The sequence below is a fragment of the Notolepis coatsorum genome, assembly GCF_963971535.1.
Source record: "Notolepis coatsorum genome assembly, chromosome: 14".
NCBI lineage: Eukaryota > Metazoa > Chordata > Actinopteri > Aulopiformes > Paralepididae > Notolepis > Notolepis coatsorum.
In genome coordinates, this window is record NC_140178.1 from 78,793,461 (window position 1) to 78,810,333 (window position 16,873).

The 16,873-nt window shown below is 43.4% G+C and overlaps 1 protein-coding gene across 1 annotated transcript; it reads left to right on the forward strand.

Annotated features, from left to right (window-relative positions):
• Positions 1–3,001: 3,001 nt before the first annotated feature.
• On the forward strand, positions 3,002–16,873 carry fbxw9 (F-box and WD repeat domain containing 9). The gene is made up of 8 exons (XM_084328443.1): positions 3,002–3,435; positions 6,950–7,089; positions 7,890–8,037; positions 10,175–11,141; positions 11,610–11,758; positions 12,068–12,274; positions 13,782–13,847; positions 13,966–16,873. Exons 2-8 carry the CDS (start codon positions 6,950–6,952, stop codon positions 14,038–14,040), a joined length of 1,752 nt encoding a protein of 583 aa, XP_084184569.1. The 5' UTR covers positions 3,002–3,435; the 3' UTR covers positions 14,041–16,873.

Below are 16,873 nucleotides of genomic sequence, written 5' to 3' on the forward strand. Positions count from 1 at the left end.
AGAAGGGAAGAATGTGAAACTCATTCATAATTTTGTTTCAATCTGAAATCAGTCTGGCGAGTGAATTTGATGTAGCGGTATTTTTTTTCTCAACTGGTGCAGGTGGGATGTTAACGGATGTATCCCTTTCTATTTTACTTCTGTGAATGGGGAAATAAAAAGGTTTTCTATCAAGCTGGGAATCAACTGAAGTGTGGTTTGTTTTGTATAATACAATGAGTTGTAGTAAATTAAACTACGGTTTACTTGTATTCCATCATGGTGCTAGGTTTTGTCATTAACTCCTACAACTGAATGAATGAAATGTATTCACACACGATACATTTACATGCGAGTATCCTCATGTGATATCAATGTCACAAATTGTGTGCATGTGCCAGGTCTCCCAAGAAGCTATTTAAAGCTTTTGGAGGGAGCCTGATCACAGATACAAACGGAATATAAACAAAACAATACAACGTGGGTAGGTTTACACACCTACCTACTAACTGACATATCGCTGCTGTCGGGACAAAACCTTATAACTCCATTTTTTTATTTTTTTTTATTATATAAATCAACTCCATAGATCATCCTCCATATGTGTGTGTGGGTTTTACAAAGTTTAAACAATGGGAAAGCATTAAACCGATCATCTGTCTAAACCTCTTAACTCTATTCACCCTCAAATCTGTGTTAGTTTTTTTCATCTGCTGAAAAGTTGGGTTTTTGGAGTTATGAGGTTTTGTCCCGACAGCAGCGATATATAGAGATACATAATACAGACCATTTTATTCCTAAGTTATCATTTTAATTAGAGATATGATTTTAGCAGTTCCTCTTTCAGTGATTTTTTAAAGGTATTAGTAATTTTTAGATTTTCGTCAAGCTTGTTCCAGATCTGTGGACCCCTGCATGCTATGCTTAGGCTAGCACAATTGAGCCTTCTCCTCTTGCCAGATATAAGATGCTTATTTCTTGTGGATGTGCAGTGGTTGGCAGACTGGGACAAGCTCAGACAGTCTGTGATTCATGTTGTTGACAACTTGATACATAATTGATGCGTTTTGATGAATGTTAAATTCAGCGAGCCTCAGGAGACCAAAGCGATGGAACAGAGGCTTTGAGGGCGCTCTATACCCGGACCATGACGGCACTCGTAGTACCCTCTTGTATGCTTTCTAGTTTCTTGAGATGGCTGGGGTATGTGTTGCACCATATGACGTTACAGTAATTGATGAGGGGTTCAAACAGGGTTTTGTATAAAGTGAGAAGGTCAGGCAAGGGAAGAATATGACGTATTTTGCAGAATAAGCCAACATATTTGGACAGTTTTGTTTGTAGATATTTTATGTGGCATTTGAAGTTGAGTGACTCATCGATGATGACCCCCAGGAATTTTGTGGACACCACTCTTGACAGCTCCTTTCCATTTATTTTTATGCACATGTGATGTGTGCGCATCCAGTTTGAGTGGAAGACGATGAAATTTGTTTTGCTGAGATTTAGTGATAATTTGTTGCATTTGAACCAGGTGTCCACTTTTTGTAGTTCTGTATTGAGTAGATCTTGTAGCTCGAGTGGATTTTTATGTGACAGAAACAAATTAGTGTCATCAGCGAATATTACTTTGTGCAGTAGTACAGATCAGTTGACAAAGTCATTTATATAGAGAATAAATAGTAAAGGCCCTAGAATTGACCCCTGGGGGACCCCATATTTGATGTCCATTTTTATTGATTTGTGATTTTTTATATCGACGTACTGTTGCCTACCATGTAAATAGCTACTGAACCAGTTGAGAGCCAGACCCCTTATGCCATAATGGTGTAGTTTCCCAAGTAGAATGGTGAAGTCAATGGTGTCAAAAGCCTTTGATAGATCCAGGAAAACGCCCACCCCACAATCACCCTGGTCAATGGCATCATGTATTTTTTCTATGACGTCTAATATTGCCATGTTTGTAGGTCTCTTTTTCCTGAAGCCGTATTGTGAATTGGTGAGAGTATATCTAGCTTGGTGGTGTATTCGCTTAATCTATTGTACACAACTCTCTCATAGACTTTGGATAGAGCTGGTAACACGGATATTGGACGGTAATTATTAATACTATTTTTGTCACCTGATTTATATATGGGTATTATTCTCCCAATTTTGATGTTTTTTGGCACTACACCATGTAGTAAGGACAAATTAATACAGTGAGCGAGTGGTCTGACTATAATATTGGCTATGGCTATTAGGATTTTGCTGCATATTCCATCAGCACCGGCTGTGCGAGTGTCCTTCATCTTCATGATAATGTCAATAGTTCATCATGGTCAGTTGGTTTCATGAAAAAAGAGTTAATATAGTTACCTGATAAATACTGTTTAAAAGACACCCCCCCGGGATGGCTAATTTTATTCGCCAGTTCTTCACCAATGGATGCAAAGTAGGTATTGAATTTATCAGAGAGATCCTGCTGTGACATGTTTGCAGGGTCAGGGAGCACTGATGCTTTTGAAAACGACTGAATTTATATTTATTTTGACGACATTTCGGTGCAGCGCCGCTAGCTACACGTGGGTTGCTACGTAGAATAATAGCTCTGGATTGGTTTTGAGCAACACTCGGAATTTTAGATCTTTACTGCTATGAACTGCGTTATTTTTTCCCGTAGCCGCATTTCTGGCAAGACGCTCTCTGATTGGCCGACGCCTGTTTCTACACTCGTTAAACTTAGGGGCACTTTTTCGAAGTTGGTTAGACTTTACGGCAAGTTCTTTCGACGGTTAAGCTTAGGCACTCTTTCGAAGTTGGTTAAGGTTAGAGCATGGTGATAGAACGAATGCCAGGTAGTTTGCAGGCTGTTTGACGCGGTAATGAGCAAAGACACACTCGTCACGCGATTGGGCAAACGCGTCAGTGGCCAATCAGAGAGCGTCTGCCAGAAATGCGGCTACGGAAAAAAAACACTATGAACTACTTGATGACGACATTTCCACGCGCCGGAAACGGTGTATTTGAATGGGTCTACTGCGTGAATCAATGTACTAGTACAGGTAAAAACAGTTGAACATAGTTCTTCATTCGAATCATATCTGACCCGTTTTAAAAAAATATATATATATTTTTATCAGCGGGACTTGAATCATATGGTGCATCGTTGATATATTGTATCATAAAATAAGCAAGCGAGCAAACGTTAACAGACAACGCCAACTGTAATCGATTAACCAACGGCACCCATACATATATTATACTACTGCTATATATCTGACGGCACGGAACCGGTGTTGTCAGGGAGACAAAGGCTGGGCTTGGCTATAATAAGTTAGTTAGCCAGGTAGCTGGCTAGTTGCTAACTCTCATCCATGTTTATTTTTCCTGACGACATGACATAACGTTGGCGGACTAGGGCTGCTATTAAATGCACTGTCACACAGAGCCGACCTGAACAGAAGGGCATTTTAGGTAAGTACCTTTACTTAATTAGCTAAATGCTTTAACGGAACGTAGGCCAAGTGCGTCCACATTTTTATAGGATTCTATCACATTTTCATAACAATAGCACCCTGCGCCGTTTTCATTGAGGTTTCTTACAAATTAACGATGCTTTATCTTGTCCTTTATATGCCGATTATCATTAGAATCTTAAATTGTACCATATGTCCCCCTTTAGACAACATATGTAATGCTACCAGCGCACTTTTGTTAAGATAATTAGTTGGCCATTCGCGGTCGCTATACCGAGGTTGCAGTAATAGTTTAACGCTGTTCAGATCACGTCGGAGAATATAGACCCATCCCAGTGACCTGCGACCTGTGCTAATGCTCTTGGGAAATGCAGTGTTGTAGTTCTCAACATTTTCAGCCTTTAATTTTAAACCAATGCTGCCATCTACTGACAACAAAAAAAGTGTTGTCTAATCGTCACCTTGAGAGCTACTTCCGTATACAGCGCCGCCCCAAACCCATTCTAGAGATTCCCACTTTTTGCTGGGAGTGGGGCGTGGCCGTATTTGGTCCCAGACAATGAGAGTGGCTGGTTAACAACATGGCCCCCCTAAGAACCACCAGGGTAAAAAATCGCGCTGAGCCATGGATGCACACTGAAATACTGACCGCTATGAAAGCCAGAGACAAAAAATGCTCTGAGTTTCGTAAAAGTCAGTCAAAGCTTACCAAAAGCACGAGCAGTGAACTCCAAGACCACGTGACTGAACTCAAACTAGAAAGAAACAGACTAAGAAATGACGTAAACTCCATGATCAAAACTGCTAAAAAAAATTTCATCAATGACAAAACCGAGGAAAACAAAAATAAACCACGTGAACTTTGGAAATTACTCAACAATCAACTAGGCTGCAGTAAAAAACTCAAAACCAGGTTCTCAAACATAAACATAAAGACGGACAACACGCTCATCACAGACAAGCTGGATGTAGCCAATTACTTAAACACTTTCTTCACAAACATAGCCACAACACTGGTAAACAAACTACCCTCCCACTCAGGGCAGTATGGGGTAGAACACATAGTAGCATACTACAAGAACCTAGGCGTCCACAAAGACGACTTCAAACTGGAAATAGTAACTACAGATGAGGTACTCAAAAAACTGAGCGCCCTCCAACCAAACAAGGCCACTGGCCATGACAACATCCCCTCCAAATTCCTCAGAGACTCAGCAGCAGCCATCACCCCAGTCATCACACACATAATAAACCTCTCCATAAAACAGGGACACGTCCCCAAGGACTTCAAAATTGCGAGAGTAACACCCCTGCACAAAAAGGGCAGCAAATTAGACCCGGGTAACTACCGCCCTGTTTCTATCCTTACATCCATCTCGAAAGTCATGGAAAAAATAGTATACGAACAGATCGAAAAGTACCTCGCGGAAAAAAATCTAATCTACGAATTCCAATCTGGCTTCAGAACATCCCACTCCACTGACACATGCCTTCTCTACTTGAACGACCACATCAAACAAGAGGTGGACGCGGGCAAATACTGCGGCATGGTCATGCTGGACCTACAAAAGGCCTTCGACACTGTCAATCACACCATTCTGATTGACAAGCTAAAAGCAATTGGTTTTGATAGTTTATCAGTGAGCTGGATACAATCCTACCTGGAGGGGAGGGAACAGATGGTGGAAGTAAACGGTACACTATCCCCCCCCCTCACAGTGAGCTGTGGTGTTCCACAAGGAAGCATACTAGGACCGCTACTATTCCTAATTTATGCAAATGACATGTCGTCAGCTTGTGACTGCAACTTGTTCCTGTTTGCGGACGACTCAGCCCTGCTGGTCTCTGACAAGAACAAGTTACAGGTTGAAAAAGCCCTCAGCTCGGAACTAGGCAAAATCTGCATATGGCTCGCCGACAACAAACTATCATTACACATGGGCAAAACAGAGTCCATTCTCTTCGGTTCAAATAACAAACTCAGCAAGACCGACGGCTTCTCGGTTACAGTGGGTGACAATATTATCACAAGGAAAGATGAAATTACCTACCTGGGTTCCATCCTAGAGGCTAATCTTTCCTGTGACAAAATGGCATCCAATGTAATAAAAAAAGTCAACCAACGAACGCGATTCTTGTACCGGATCTCCGCTCTGGTAAACAAGAATACCCTGAAGACTCTAGCAGGAGCACTCATTCAAGGGTACTACGACTATGCTTGCACCTCATGGTACCAAAGCACCTCAAAGGCACTAAAAAACAAATTACAAACATCTCAAAACAAGCTAGTCAGACTACTACTTGACCTGACTCCTAGAACCCACCTCACCCCTGCCCACTTTGACAACCTAGGATGGCTTAGAGTAGACGACAGAGTACAGCAACTTGCAATGGGCCTGGTCTACAAGATACACTACGCGACCAAGGTACCCATGTACATGTCAAAATACTTCCCAAAGGTCAGTGAATACCACGATCACAACACCAGAGGGAGCTCCACAAATCATGTAAAACCCAGATTCGGATCAAACAAGGGACTAAACACGTTTCGCAATTATGCCACATCAATGTGGAACGCCCTGCCTAAAGCTGTAAAGGAATGTGAATCACTACCCACCTTCAAAAACACTCTCAAAAAACACCTACGTGAGACTGCAATTCGAAACTGGCCCCTACAAATGTCCTAACCTAGTTGTACAGTAAATGACCAAGTAAGGCTTTGTCAATATTCCAATGTACAGTGTAAAATGTGTGTGTGTCCCCTTCCCAACCCCCCCCCCCCCCCCACCTCCAATGTACAGCCCTCACCCAACCCACCCAACCCCACCCAACCAACCTCCTCCAATGTACAGTTTCTATGCCAAATGTATATACACTCCTTTTCTGGACACTTTTGTATCACAAACAGTACTGTATTTACAAATCTGATATGTCATAAATGTATAGATGTAGCAGTACTGTCTATCTGTATGTCATGTATGTCATATATGTTATGATGAATTGAAAATGGGGGACCCTGATGTAAACAAGTCGAAAGTCTTTCTCTGGTCTGCATCCCCTTAACAATTGTATGTATTGAGCTGTACTGTACTGTACCCATTCTGCAATCTGTTAATAAACTTTTCAATCAATCAATCAATCAGCTAATTCATGTAGCAAAATTGTAAATATGAGAAAATAACTTAACAGTTCATTTTTCGAGGCGGTTTTCGTTTCCTTTTTAAGATTACCATGGTCTGCCATAAATCACTATTAATTGAAATGGGGGACCCTGATGTAAACGAGACAAACGTCTTTCTCTGGTCTGCATCCCCTTAACAATTGTGTGTATTGAGCCATACTGTATTTGTACCCATTGTGCGATCTGTTAAATAAAGTTTTCATTCATTCATTCATGCATGTAAATTAATGAAGGTAATCTAGCTAGTTGAAGCAATTGGTCGCTAATATATGTTAGCTTATTATTCATAATGTTTACTATCCTATTGTAATATTTACTATCCTGAGAGCAGATGGCAGAGGTCCGGGTTAACATGGAGGAAGAGGATGCAGGGGCAGAGAGAGGAACGACAGAGGCCAAGGAACATGACGGACCCCCCGTTGACACACTGAATAGCCCCACCAGTGAAATCCCCAGACCTGACCTGCTAGGGTAAAGCTGTGTACAACTTGTCCTTTCAGCCTCAATTAAGTGTTCACCAGCCTGCGGTCAGGTGGCGTAGCGGAGATTGTGCTCGTCACCAATGCAAGAGGCTGCGGTCTCGACTCCCTGAGAGTCAGCATTGCCTTGGCTTGGGCTGATCGCTATACTAACTCGTTTGGCTGAGTTAGGGGGAGGGAAGCCGTGGGTGGGTCCTGGGCGTTGTGGACAGCGACCCCTACAGTTCGGTCGGGGCGCCTGCACAGCGAGGGTAGGATCTGGAGAAAGGTAGTGTGACCTTCCGCACGTTACACTCTCCCGGTGAGAATCTGCGCTGGCTGCTGGCTGGCTGCACATGTGTCGGAGGAAAACATGTGACAGTCTCCGGCCTCCCGGACCAACAGTAGGGGGGGGGGGGGGGGGGTGCGCAACAACCAGGAAGCGGGTTGGGAGTTGTTGGCATAACGACTAACAGTGGGATGGGAGAAAAATCTGAAAAAGGAGGGGGGAAAAGATAATAAAAAAAAAAAAGTTCACCAGCCACATATCAGTTGTACATCTTATAACTAGTGGCTCAGGAGGTGGAGCGGTCGTCTCGTAATCGGAAGATTCCCGGTTCTCCCACTTCACCCAAAGTGTCCTTGAGCAAGACACTTAACCCCTAACTGCTCCCGATGAGCAGGTTAGCGCCTTGCTTGGTTGCCTCCATCGTCGTTGTGTGAATGTGAGCGTGAGGCATACGTTATAAAGCGCTATATAAATGCAGTCCATTTACCATTTTATTTACTCACATTGATCCACCTATCTTCCAGTCTTCCCTCAGGCGAACTGCCCTCCTTTACAGAAACAGGCCCCTTCCCCTCTGTTGAGGACAGTGGCTTGCTGTCGTTGCCATGGGAGATGGTGGCCCGCATCGCCTCGCACCTCCCTGCACAGTGTGTCATCACTGTGCTGCCACAGGTTAGTCTGAGTCAGCTGTCAGTGCTTGAGATGAGCGACATTATCGATGTCACCCTCGATTCTGACCATCTGAAGTGGTAGTCTCTTCCTTGTAGGCCAGTGCCACACAACAGCCTCTGTTGTTAAGCATCTGTCAGTTGGATTTTGCCTGACAACTAAGATACAGTCAAAGCAGCCATGGGAAGTCCAAAACAATCATTCACATGGCTATATCCAAGGGCCAATCATGAATAAGTGGTCATGGTCATTCTAGAAAAACAAAACCAGCCATGTTTGGAATAGCCTAATCAATGTATATATAACATAATGAATTTCAAGGTAGTGTCGTGTAGATGTAGAGCATTTGCAATTTTGCACACAGCCCATTGGGTTGTGCTGCATGACCACAACCAGGTATTTGTGATCTTAGATCCTCCTGTAGACCCATCCTACCTTTCTTTACCTGTTCACAATCCTCTTATAGACCCAGTGTTTCCCATTAATTACCTAGACTGTGGCGGCCCACAGTTGTATAATGAACCAATTTTTAAATTTTTTTTTAAATATAAAGTTTGCCAATAGGGATGTATCAGTAGTATTGGCAGTGGTAGTAGTCGTAATAGTAATCCACTATATTTTTTTATTTTCTAAAAAATAAACCAGTTCAACACAGGTAACCACTTTTGCTTCATTTCTTTGATGGCTCAAAAGTATGCTCTAGTCCAGTGGTTCCCAAACCTCTCCTCGAGACACCCCAGCCGTTCCATGTGTTTGTTAAATTCCACCACCAGCACACCTTGGGAGACTATTGGGAAGCACTAGTCTAGTCTATTTTGTGTTTTGAACACAAAGTTCATCATAGATCTAGCCTCTTTATTTTGCTCTCAAAGTGCACCAGATTGATGCATTTAACTTTAATATGTACAAACAAAAAAGGTTTGGGGGGGCATGCCCCCGGACCCCCCTAGAGGGTCGGAAGTTCACCCCCCATAGTCTCTGAAAATCCTGTGGGAAACACTGAGACCCATACTATCTTTCTTTACCTGTTCACAATATTCATATGGACCAGGGGTAGGCAACCCTACTAGGCACAGGGGGCAGCAGTAAAAAATATATATATATATTGAAATATTATAGTGAAATATTTTGCACTGTTGTCGCATTTATCTTGTTGAAATCCTCCCACAGGTTATTTTTACTACCACATATTTAATTGAGACCCTTTATTTGTTTATTATTTCAATTTAGCTGGAAATACATTGCTACATCATTCAGTAACATTTGCAGAGCCTTATAACAAAAACATTATTACGGTCACCATTGTGACCAGTGGGATTAATCAACACATTTTATTATTTATTTTTCTATTTCATTGAACATTGCACATGTTAAAAGCCTTTTTTTTTTACTCAAAATGTGAGTATTACCAAGTCAACTTGTGTTCTTAAAACAATGACAATAAACATAGTTTTATTAGGTTGAAATAATGTGGTTGTGTACTTATTTTTCTGTTAACTTATTATTGATTGAAAACTGAAAACCTTAATGCACAGTAACTGAACTCAATATTTTTAAGTTCTGGTAACTTATTATTATTTATTTGTTTACAGTGTAGTCTTGCGATCAATCAAAACTTATTTACACGATATACCTCACATTCACCCTCCATTCACATCCTGGTGTTCTCCATTAGGCCTGTAGGTGGAGCTATGACAGCACACGTACAGTACACACACCGATGGTGTGTGATGTGTCCAAAAATGAATGGGCAAATGTGAGTGAAATGGTCGCACTGTATGCAGCTGTTTGTCTGCATTGCATTCCCCCCCCCCCCAACTCAGATTTAGGGTTGATACAACCATCATAATAATATTGTTAATAATAACAATAACAATAATGATGTAATAATGTAAAAATTATCATTAAAAAGACCTGATTATGAGAAAAAAAATTACAATGCATGGAATATTGTTGAGGCACACTAGTTACAACTATATTTCAAACAGGCACTCCATGTCAAAAAGGTTGCTGACCCCTGGTATAGACCAATACTACCTTTCTTTACCTGCTCACAATCCTTTTATAGACCCATCCTACCTTTTTTTACCTGTTCACAATCCTCTTATAGACCCATCCTACCTGTTCTTCATGTGTTCAGGTGTGCCACGCACTGGGGAACGTTCGTAAGGACAGCACGGCGTGGCAGCTCCGGGCGCGCCGGCTCACAGGCTCCCGTGCCGGCTTCCCCACTGGGCCACGGGAGAACTTTGACTGGCCCACCGCCTGCCTGGAGATGGAGCAGCTGATAACCTGCTGGGCAGACCAGGGGGACTGGGTGGCCAGGCAAGCCCAGGAGGGGGAGAGGGAGGGTCCGGACCAGAGGGCAGGGGACGTCAGGGAACCAGGAGCCAAGGAAGGCAATGGTGCAGCGGAGGGCGAAGAAGAGGGGGTGGGCGTGGCGGCGCAGGAGGTGGCCTTCGGCGAGGATGAAGTGAGGGAGGTGGCGTTGGATGGCAAGGATGGAGAGATGCAGCCGGACAGAGGAGCGGATCCACCCGCGAGGGCGGTGTCGGAGGACAGGCCAGAGGAGGAGGCTGCCGGGGCGGCCTTGATGAGAGGGGTGCTGGATGCCATCGAAGAGATAGAAGGTGCTGCGGATCAGGGTGAGGTGGAGGTGGACATGGAGGTGGAGCACGGTGACCCCCCCCGTTCCCCGAGTCCTCCCCCGGCCCTGGAGCACATCTCCCTGCCCTCGGGCCACATTGCAGAGGTCAACTCTGTCCTCCTGGTGGGGGGTGAGGGGGCGGTGTGCGCCTCGGGCTCCCGGGACAGGAACGTTAACCTGTGGGACCTCCGGGGGGGCCCCAGGGGCACCCTGCTGCGCACGCTGGGGGGGCAGGGGCACTTCAGTACTCACAGGGGCTGGGTGTGGTGCCTGGCGTCCCGCGGCTCGCTGCTTGCCTCTGGGAGCTTCGACAGCACGGTGAGGCTGTGGGACCTGGAGGCGGGCGGGGCGGAGAGGGGCTTGATCAGGGCCCGGGCCGCCGTACTCTGTCTGTCCTGTCAGACGGACGTGCTGCTGGCAGGGACGTATGACAAAAAAGTCAGCGTCTACGACACCAGAGGTCAGGGCATTTCTTTTTGCTGTTTATTATTATTATTTCCATTTCCTTTTTATCGAATTATAGCCTGATCCAAATACTTATGTAGCTATGTAGTGTTCCTTTAATATAATTGATATAGCTATGATTGGTTATTAAAATTGTAACTTGCCAGGCTAAATAAATTACAAAATTGTGCATATAAGTCTAGCTTGATTAATTGATTATTGATGCACACTACACAGGTGAGATTTACTGATTTAATCTGGGATTATTGCAACCCTCCCCATTTACCATCCTGCCCTTTTCTGATTTTACTGGTTGCAATTAATAATTCTATGGTGTCAAAGAATGCACACCACCGCTCTCTGTCTCATCACACCTTTTATGAATGTATAGATGACATGCAATGAATTGACTGGGAAATGAATTGATGTGCGAAAAATCACATCGGGTGTACTGTCTCGTGATTATGATGTATCTGTGCCACAGCGGCTGAGCCCCTGGTGAAGAGCCTTCGTCTCCATAGCAATGCCGTGCTGTGCCTGGCTGCCGACGACCAGTACATCATCTCTGGGAGCAAAGACCACACTGTGGCTGTCTACGATCGCCGGGCAGGGAAATCTCTGCAGAAACTCCAGGTAGATGGACACGCAGACCGTGCGTTATTCTCATCAAAGGGTTCTTACACAGATCTGGAAAAGTCTGGAGAATTACCTTGACGATTTCCAGTTCCCAGGTCTACAACTACCGTCATTTGACTTGTTAACTTGTCATATGATGAATAAGCAGTTATGACGCGACAGGACCTTGTTAACAACACAGACCCTATTATCAATACACCCATCAAGACTAATTCATTCACACATTGCCTTAGTGTGCACGTGCATGCTCTCATGTCCACCTAGATTGACCCCCCCCCCCCTCTCTCTCTCTCTCCCACCCCCCAGCTGAGCTCCTATCTGCTCTCCATGACCTACAGTGGCAGGGAGGTGTGGGCGGGGGACAACCGCGGCATGCTCCATGCCTTCTCCCTGCAAGAGGCGGGCGTCTTCAAGGCCCTGTCCCAATTCGACGTGGGACACACCTCGCTGGTCACCGGCATCCACCAGTCCCCAGGCAGCCTCTACACCTGTTCCTCAGATCGGACCATCAAGGTAGGACACGGAAACACCTTTTAAAAGTCACCGAATTTGGAAAAAGAGTTATGTAAAAAGAAATGTACCTGAAGGTTTAAAAACAAAACAAAAAGTTTTATGTTGTGTATATAGACCGACCCTGTCACTGGAATTATGCTGCTAGGGAACAGTTTGGACACAAATGTATTTCCTGTCAACTATAAACTTGTCATTTTTTTTTTATATTGTTATCTATATCTTATCTATATTTGTTTGTCATATTAATTTCATATGTTCAAGTGATTAATGGAGAGTTAGGCTGCTGGTAGACCTAATTAAGTGGCTTGGTAAAACATACTTTAGATCAGATCTTAACACTTTGAGTGCCAGCAGGGGGCGCACGATTTAGCTTTCGAGTGCCAACGCTCTATTCAATGAGAGGGCGAGCACATTTGCGAACGCATAAACTATATCTTAAATTATGGCTATGTGTCTAATACGCCCGTCGCTTATCAATGACTTGCTTCCAGTCAACATTGTTGAAACGGATTGTTTTTTCATCTGTAAATTTCCGTTTTATACCATTTTGAAAAACGCTAGTTTTTGAAAATTTCCAGAAAAAAAGTGATTCTGCAGGAATCACCCTTTACTGGAATACACAAAAAAAATTGTCATTTTTCGGCCTATTTATGAATCGTTTTCAAATAAACGCTAGATTATCGATAGTATGTGTACTTATGCACGCTAGAGAAGCGGGCTGCACGCTAGAGAAGCGGGCTGAAAAATCGATTATCTTATTTCCTGATCAGCACACACACACACACACATACACACATAGGGGACACGTTGATATATCTGTGAAAAAAGCTCTGATTATCCCAAGACTGGTAAAATAGATTCCTTACCTGAGATCAGATGTTCTCCAAAAAGATTATTCCAATTTCTGATCGCCATTCCAAATATCGATTGCGTTTATTGATCCAACGCTGGGTGCTCGAAAGACATATTCCACGCTGTTCTGAGGGACCACAAAGACTGCAATCGGCTCGGATTACATGCCTGACAAGTAAAATGTGGATTCCGGATTTTCTTTTCCCCATGCGTTTTCATTCAGTCCAATCTAAAGGGTGCATTACCATCTGGGAGACGATAGGGGGCGGTATTTTCCCTGTTCGAGCTCAGAGAGAGTCCCAGTGGTAACGTGAGGCTAGATTGATGAAAAATGAATGGAAATCGATAATAAAAAAAATTACGATTTAATAACGAGATTTCTCGTCGTTGGCACTGAATGGTTGGCATGAAATAACGAGAATTCTCGTCGTTGGCACTCAAGTGTTAAACAGTTTGGCATAGATGCTGACAAATATTCTTTATGGAGAAGGAGCTATTTGTCATGGAATTTGTCGAACTCCTGTTTTATTACAGAAAATTACCTAGTGATAATGTAGCTCGAAATCCTGCAATTCTTCTCTCTTGGATGTTATTTCACCGCTTTCCGTCCACAGCTTTCGTTGACAACATTCGTTGTTATCTATTTGTCATGCAGGTGCATCTCCCTAGCGCCCCCCCGAGGACACTATGCACACTACACCACCAGGCTGGGGTCAACGGGGTCAGTACCACGCTCTGTCCAACACTCACCTTTTTGGACACTTGAGATCATTCTTATACATTTGTGATGACTATAACTTTGTTTGTAACCTTACTGTCTCTAACCCTCTTCCTACCAGCTGAGTGTGGAGGCTGGAGTGTTGGCTATAGCCTCAGGGGACATGTGTGTGGAGGTATGGAGGGCCCGGAAATGAAGGGCCACGACGTTCCTGAACTGGCGTGAGAGGACGTTACAGCGAGCGATAGGTGCAAGCACTGCGCTGCTGATATGAGACAGACTTGACCTAATATGGACATTGGAATTAGATGGTTTTATGGTCTTTTCATCACCATTTGGGTCTGATTCACACGTGATGAAGTTGTGGTTGACACTATGTCAATATTCCCCCTCTGCTCGATTAGCGTCTATTCCGCTTGTGCAGGGGTTTAAGCTAAAGGGGAATTCCACTGCCAAGCGACATTAAACTAATTTACCAGATTGAGGCATAAGTCTCTCTGTGTGGCTTGCCAAAGCGATCTCTGCTCAGAAAAACGTTGGCACATTCCGCCGACGGCAGAATTTGGTTGAGCCGGATGTCATAATGACGCCTAGCTCTCCCCTCACTTGGATCTCAGAAGAACTGCAACAATGGACTTTCCTAATACCTCAATCATCTCGGTCAGCTTCACACTCGACCACACCTTCACACTTCACACTATACCACTCGCCAGGTAACTGGAGTAACCGGACGTCCATGCTCGCCTCCTACCCTCCTCGTGTGTGTTTTTGGTAGGAGTGGCAGCCTTTGACCAGCGTTGTTTCGACACTCGCCCTTTTTTGCTGTGTAGTCCTTCGTAAATCCGGAGCATGAGCGACACTTTAGGGCTCTGCTGTGAGATAATTTTACTCCGTAGTGAAGCAAGTTTTCTACAAATGGAGTGGAATTCCCCATAATGTTATTTTAAAACGGTGGTCATTGCTTATTTTGGTAAGCATTATTATTATAATTTTTTTTTATACAAGTTTAAAGTCAGATACAGGCATGGCTATTTGAAGAAAAGATAATGGCACAGCCCTGGTCTGATGTTGAATCTATAAATGGGTAATTCAGGCAGCATTGGCCAGTAAGAACTCTGGATTTGAATTAAACAAGTGCAGACTTTCCTCTATAATTTGAGGCTATTTACATCAAAACCAGGGGAACGGTGTAGGAATTGCAACCATTTCTATGTGCCGCCTCCTTTTTAAGGGACCAAAGGTAATTTGACAATTGGCTGCTCAGCTGTTCCATGGCCAGGTGTGTATTATCTCATTATTTAATTTACAAGGAGCAGATAAAAGGTATAGAAGTAATGATATTTGCATTTGGAATCTGTTGCGGTCAACTCTCAATATGAGGTCCAAAGAGCTGTCACTATCAGTGAAGCAAGCAATCGTAATAGCCAAAATCCATCAGAGAGATAGCAAAAAAATTAGGTGTGGCCAAATCAACTGTTGAAAAGAAAGAATGCACTGGTGAGATCAGCAACACCAAAAGACCCGGAAGACCATGGAAAACAACTGTGGTGGATGACAGAAGAATTCTTTCCCTGGTGAAGAAAAACCCCTTCACAACTGTTGGCCAGATCAAGAACACTCCAGGAGGTAGGCGTATCTGTGTCAAAGTCAACAATCAAGAGAAGACTTCATCAGAGTGAATACAGAAGTAATCACCACAAGATGTAAACCATTGGTGAGCCCCTAAAACAAAAAGCCTGTACGGTTCTGGAACAACATCCTATGGACGGATGAGTCAAAGATCAACTTGTACCAGAATGATGGGAAGAGAAGAGTAGCCAATGCCAATGGAACTGGTTTCCGTGTATTTATTGACGTGACTGCTGACCAAAGCAGCACGATGAATTCGGACAATATTATCTGCTCATATTCAGCCAAATGCTTCAGAACTCATTGCACAGCGCTTCACAGTACAGATAGACAATGACTTGAAGCATACTGTGAAAGCAACTGTGATGGGGTCCTTTTTCGCTCCAAACTCTCACAAATGATGGCATAGTCGGAATAAAAGGTGTTGGTGTCGCTTTATTGCATATTTATAGGTATGCATGTATGATAATATGATAGGGGGGGGTTTGCAGTTCTCAGTACAATCCGAAGGGAAATAATGAATGGTTGGTGTGTGTGTGTGCGTTGCTCGGAGTCCGTGACGGAGCCGCTCAGTCACAGCAACCAAAGAGTTTTTTAAGGCAAAGAAGTGTAATGTTATGCAATGGCTAGGGATGTCCCGATCACGTTTTTTTGCTCCCGATCCGATTCCGATCATGTGATTTTGAGTATCTACCGATACCGATATTTCCCGATCCGATCCAAAAAAAATAAAAAAATATTTAGATATATATATATATATTTTTTTTTACTTTTTTTTTTCCAACAAACATGACCATGTTCACGTCTTAAACTCATACTGAGGCCTTCGTTTTGGTTTTAAATTGCATATCGTCATTCATTTATTTATTGTCACACAGCAGAAGAATTTTGCCAAAACAAACCAATTTTATTGAATTTTTTTTAATACCAATTTCTCACATTACATTCACCCTGAATGTTGACGTTATCCAGGTGAAAAGTTTACTTCATAAATCATTTGATGTATAATTAAATCAAAGGAAATGCGTTTGGGTCTGAGCGTGTGGCTGGTCTGCCGTTCTGCAGCTGGATACTATTAGTTTGTTTTGGCAAAATTCTTCTGCTCTGTGTGACAATCAGTGATGCCACAGATTACTTGTAAAAGTAATCTGATTACTGATTACTCCTTTTAAAAAGTAATCTTAGTTACTTTACTGATTACTTGATTATCAGCCACCACCAGCCACCACCACCCACCACCTCCTAATAGACAGTCTCCTCCCCACCGCATGTATATATTCCCTCCCCGCCGTATGTATATTTCCCTCCCACCCACCCACCCCCTCCTAATGTACAGTCCCCTCCCCATCATATGTATATACTCTGTCAGGATCTAGGGGTAACAGTACTGTATATTTGAA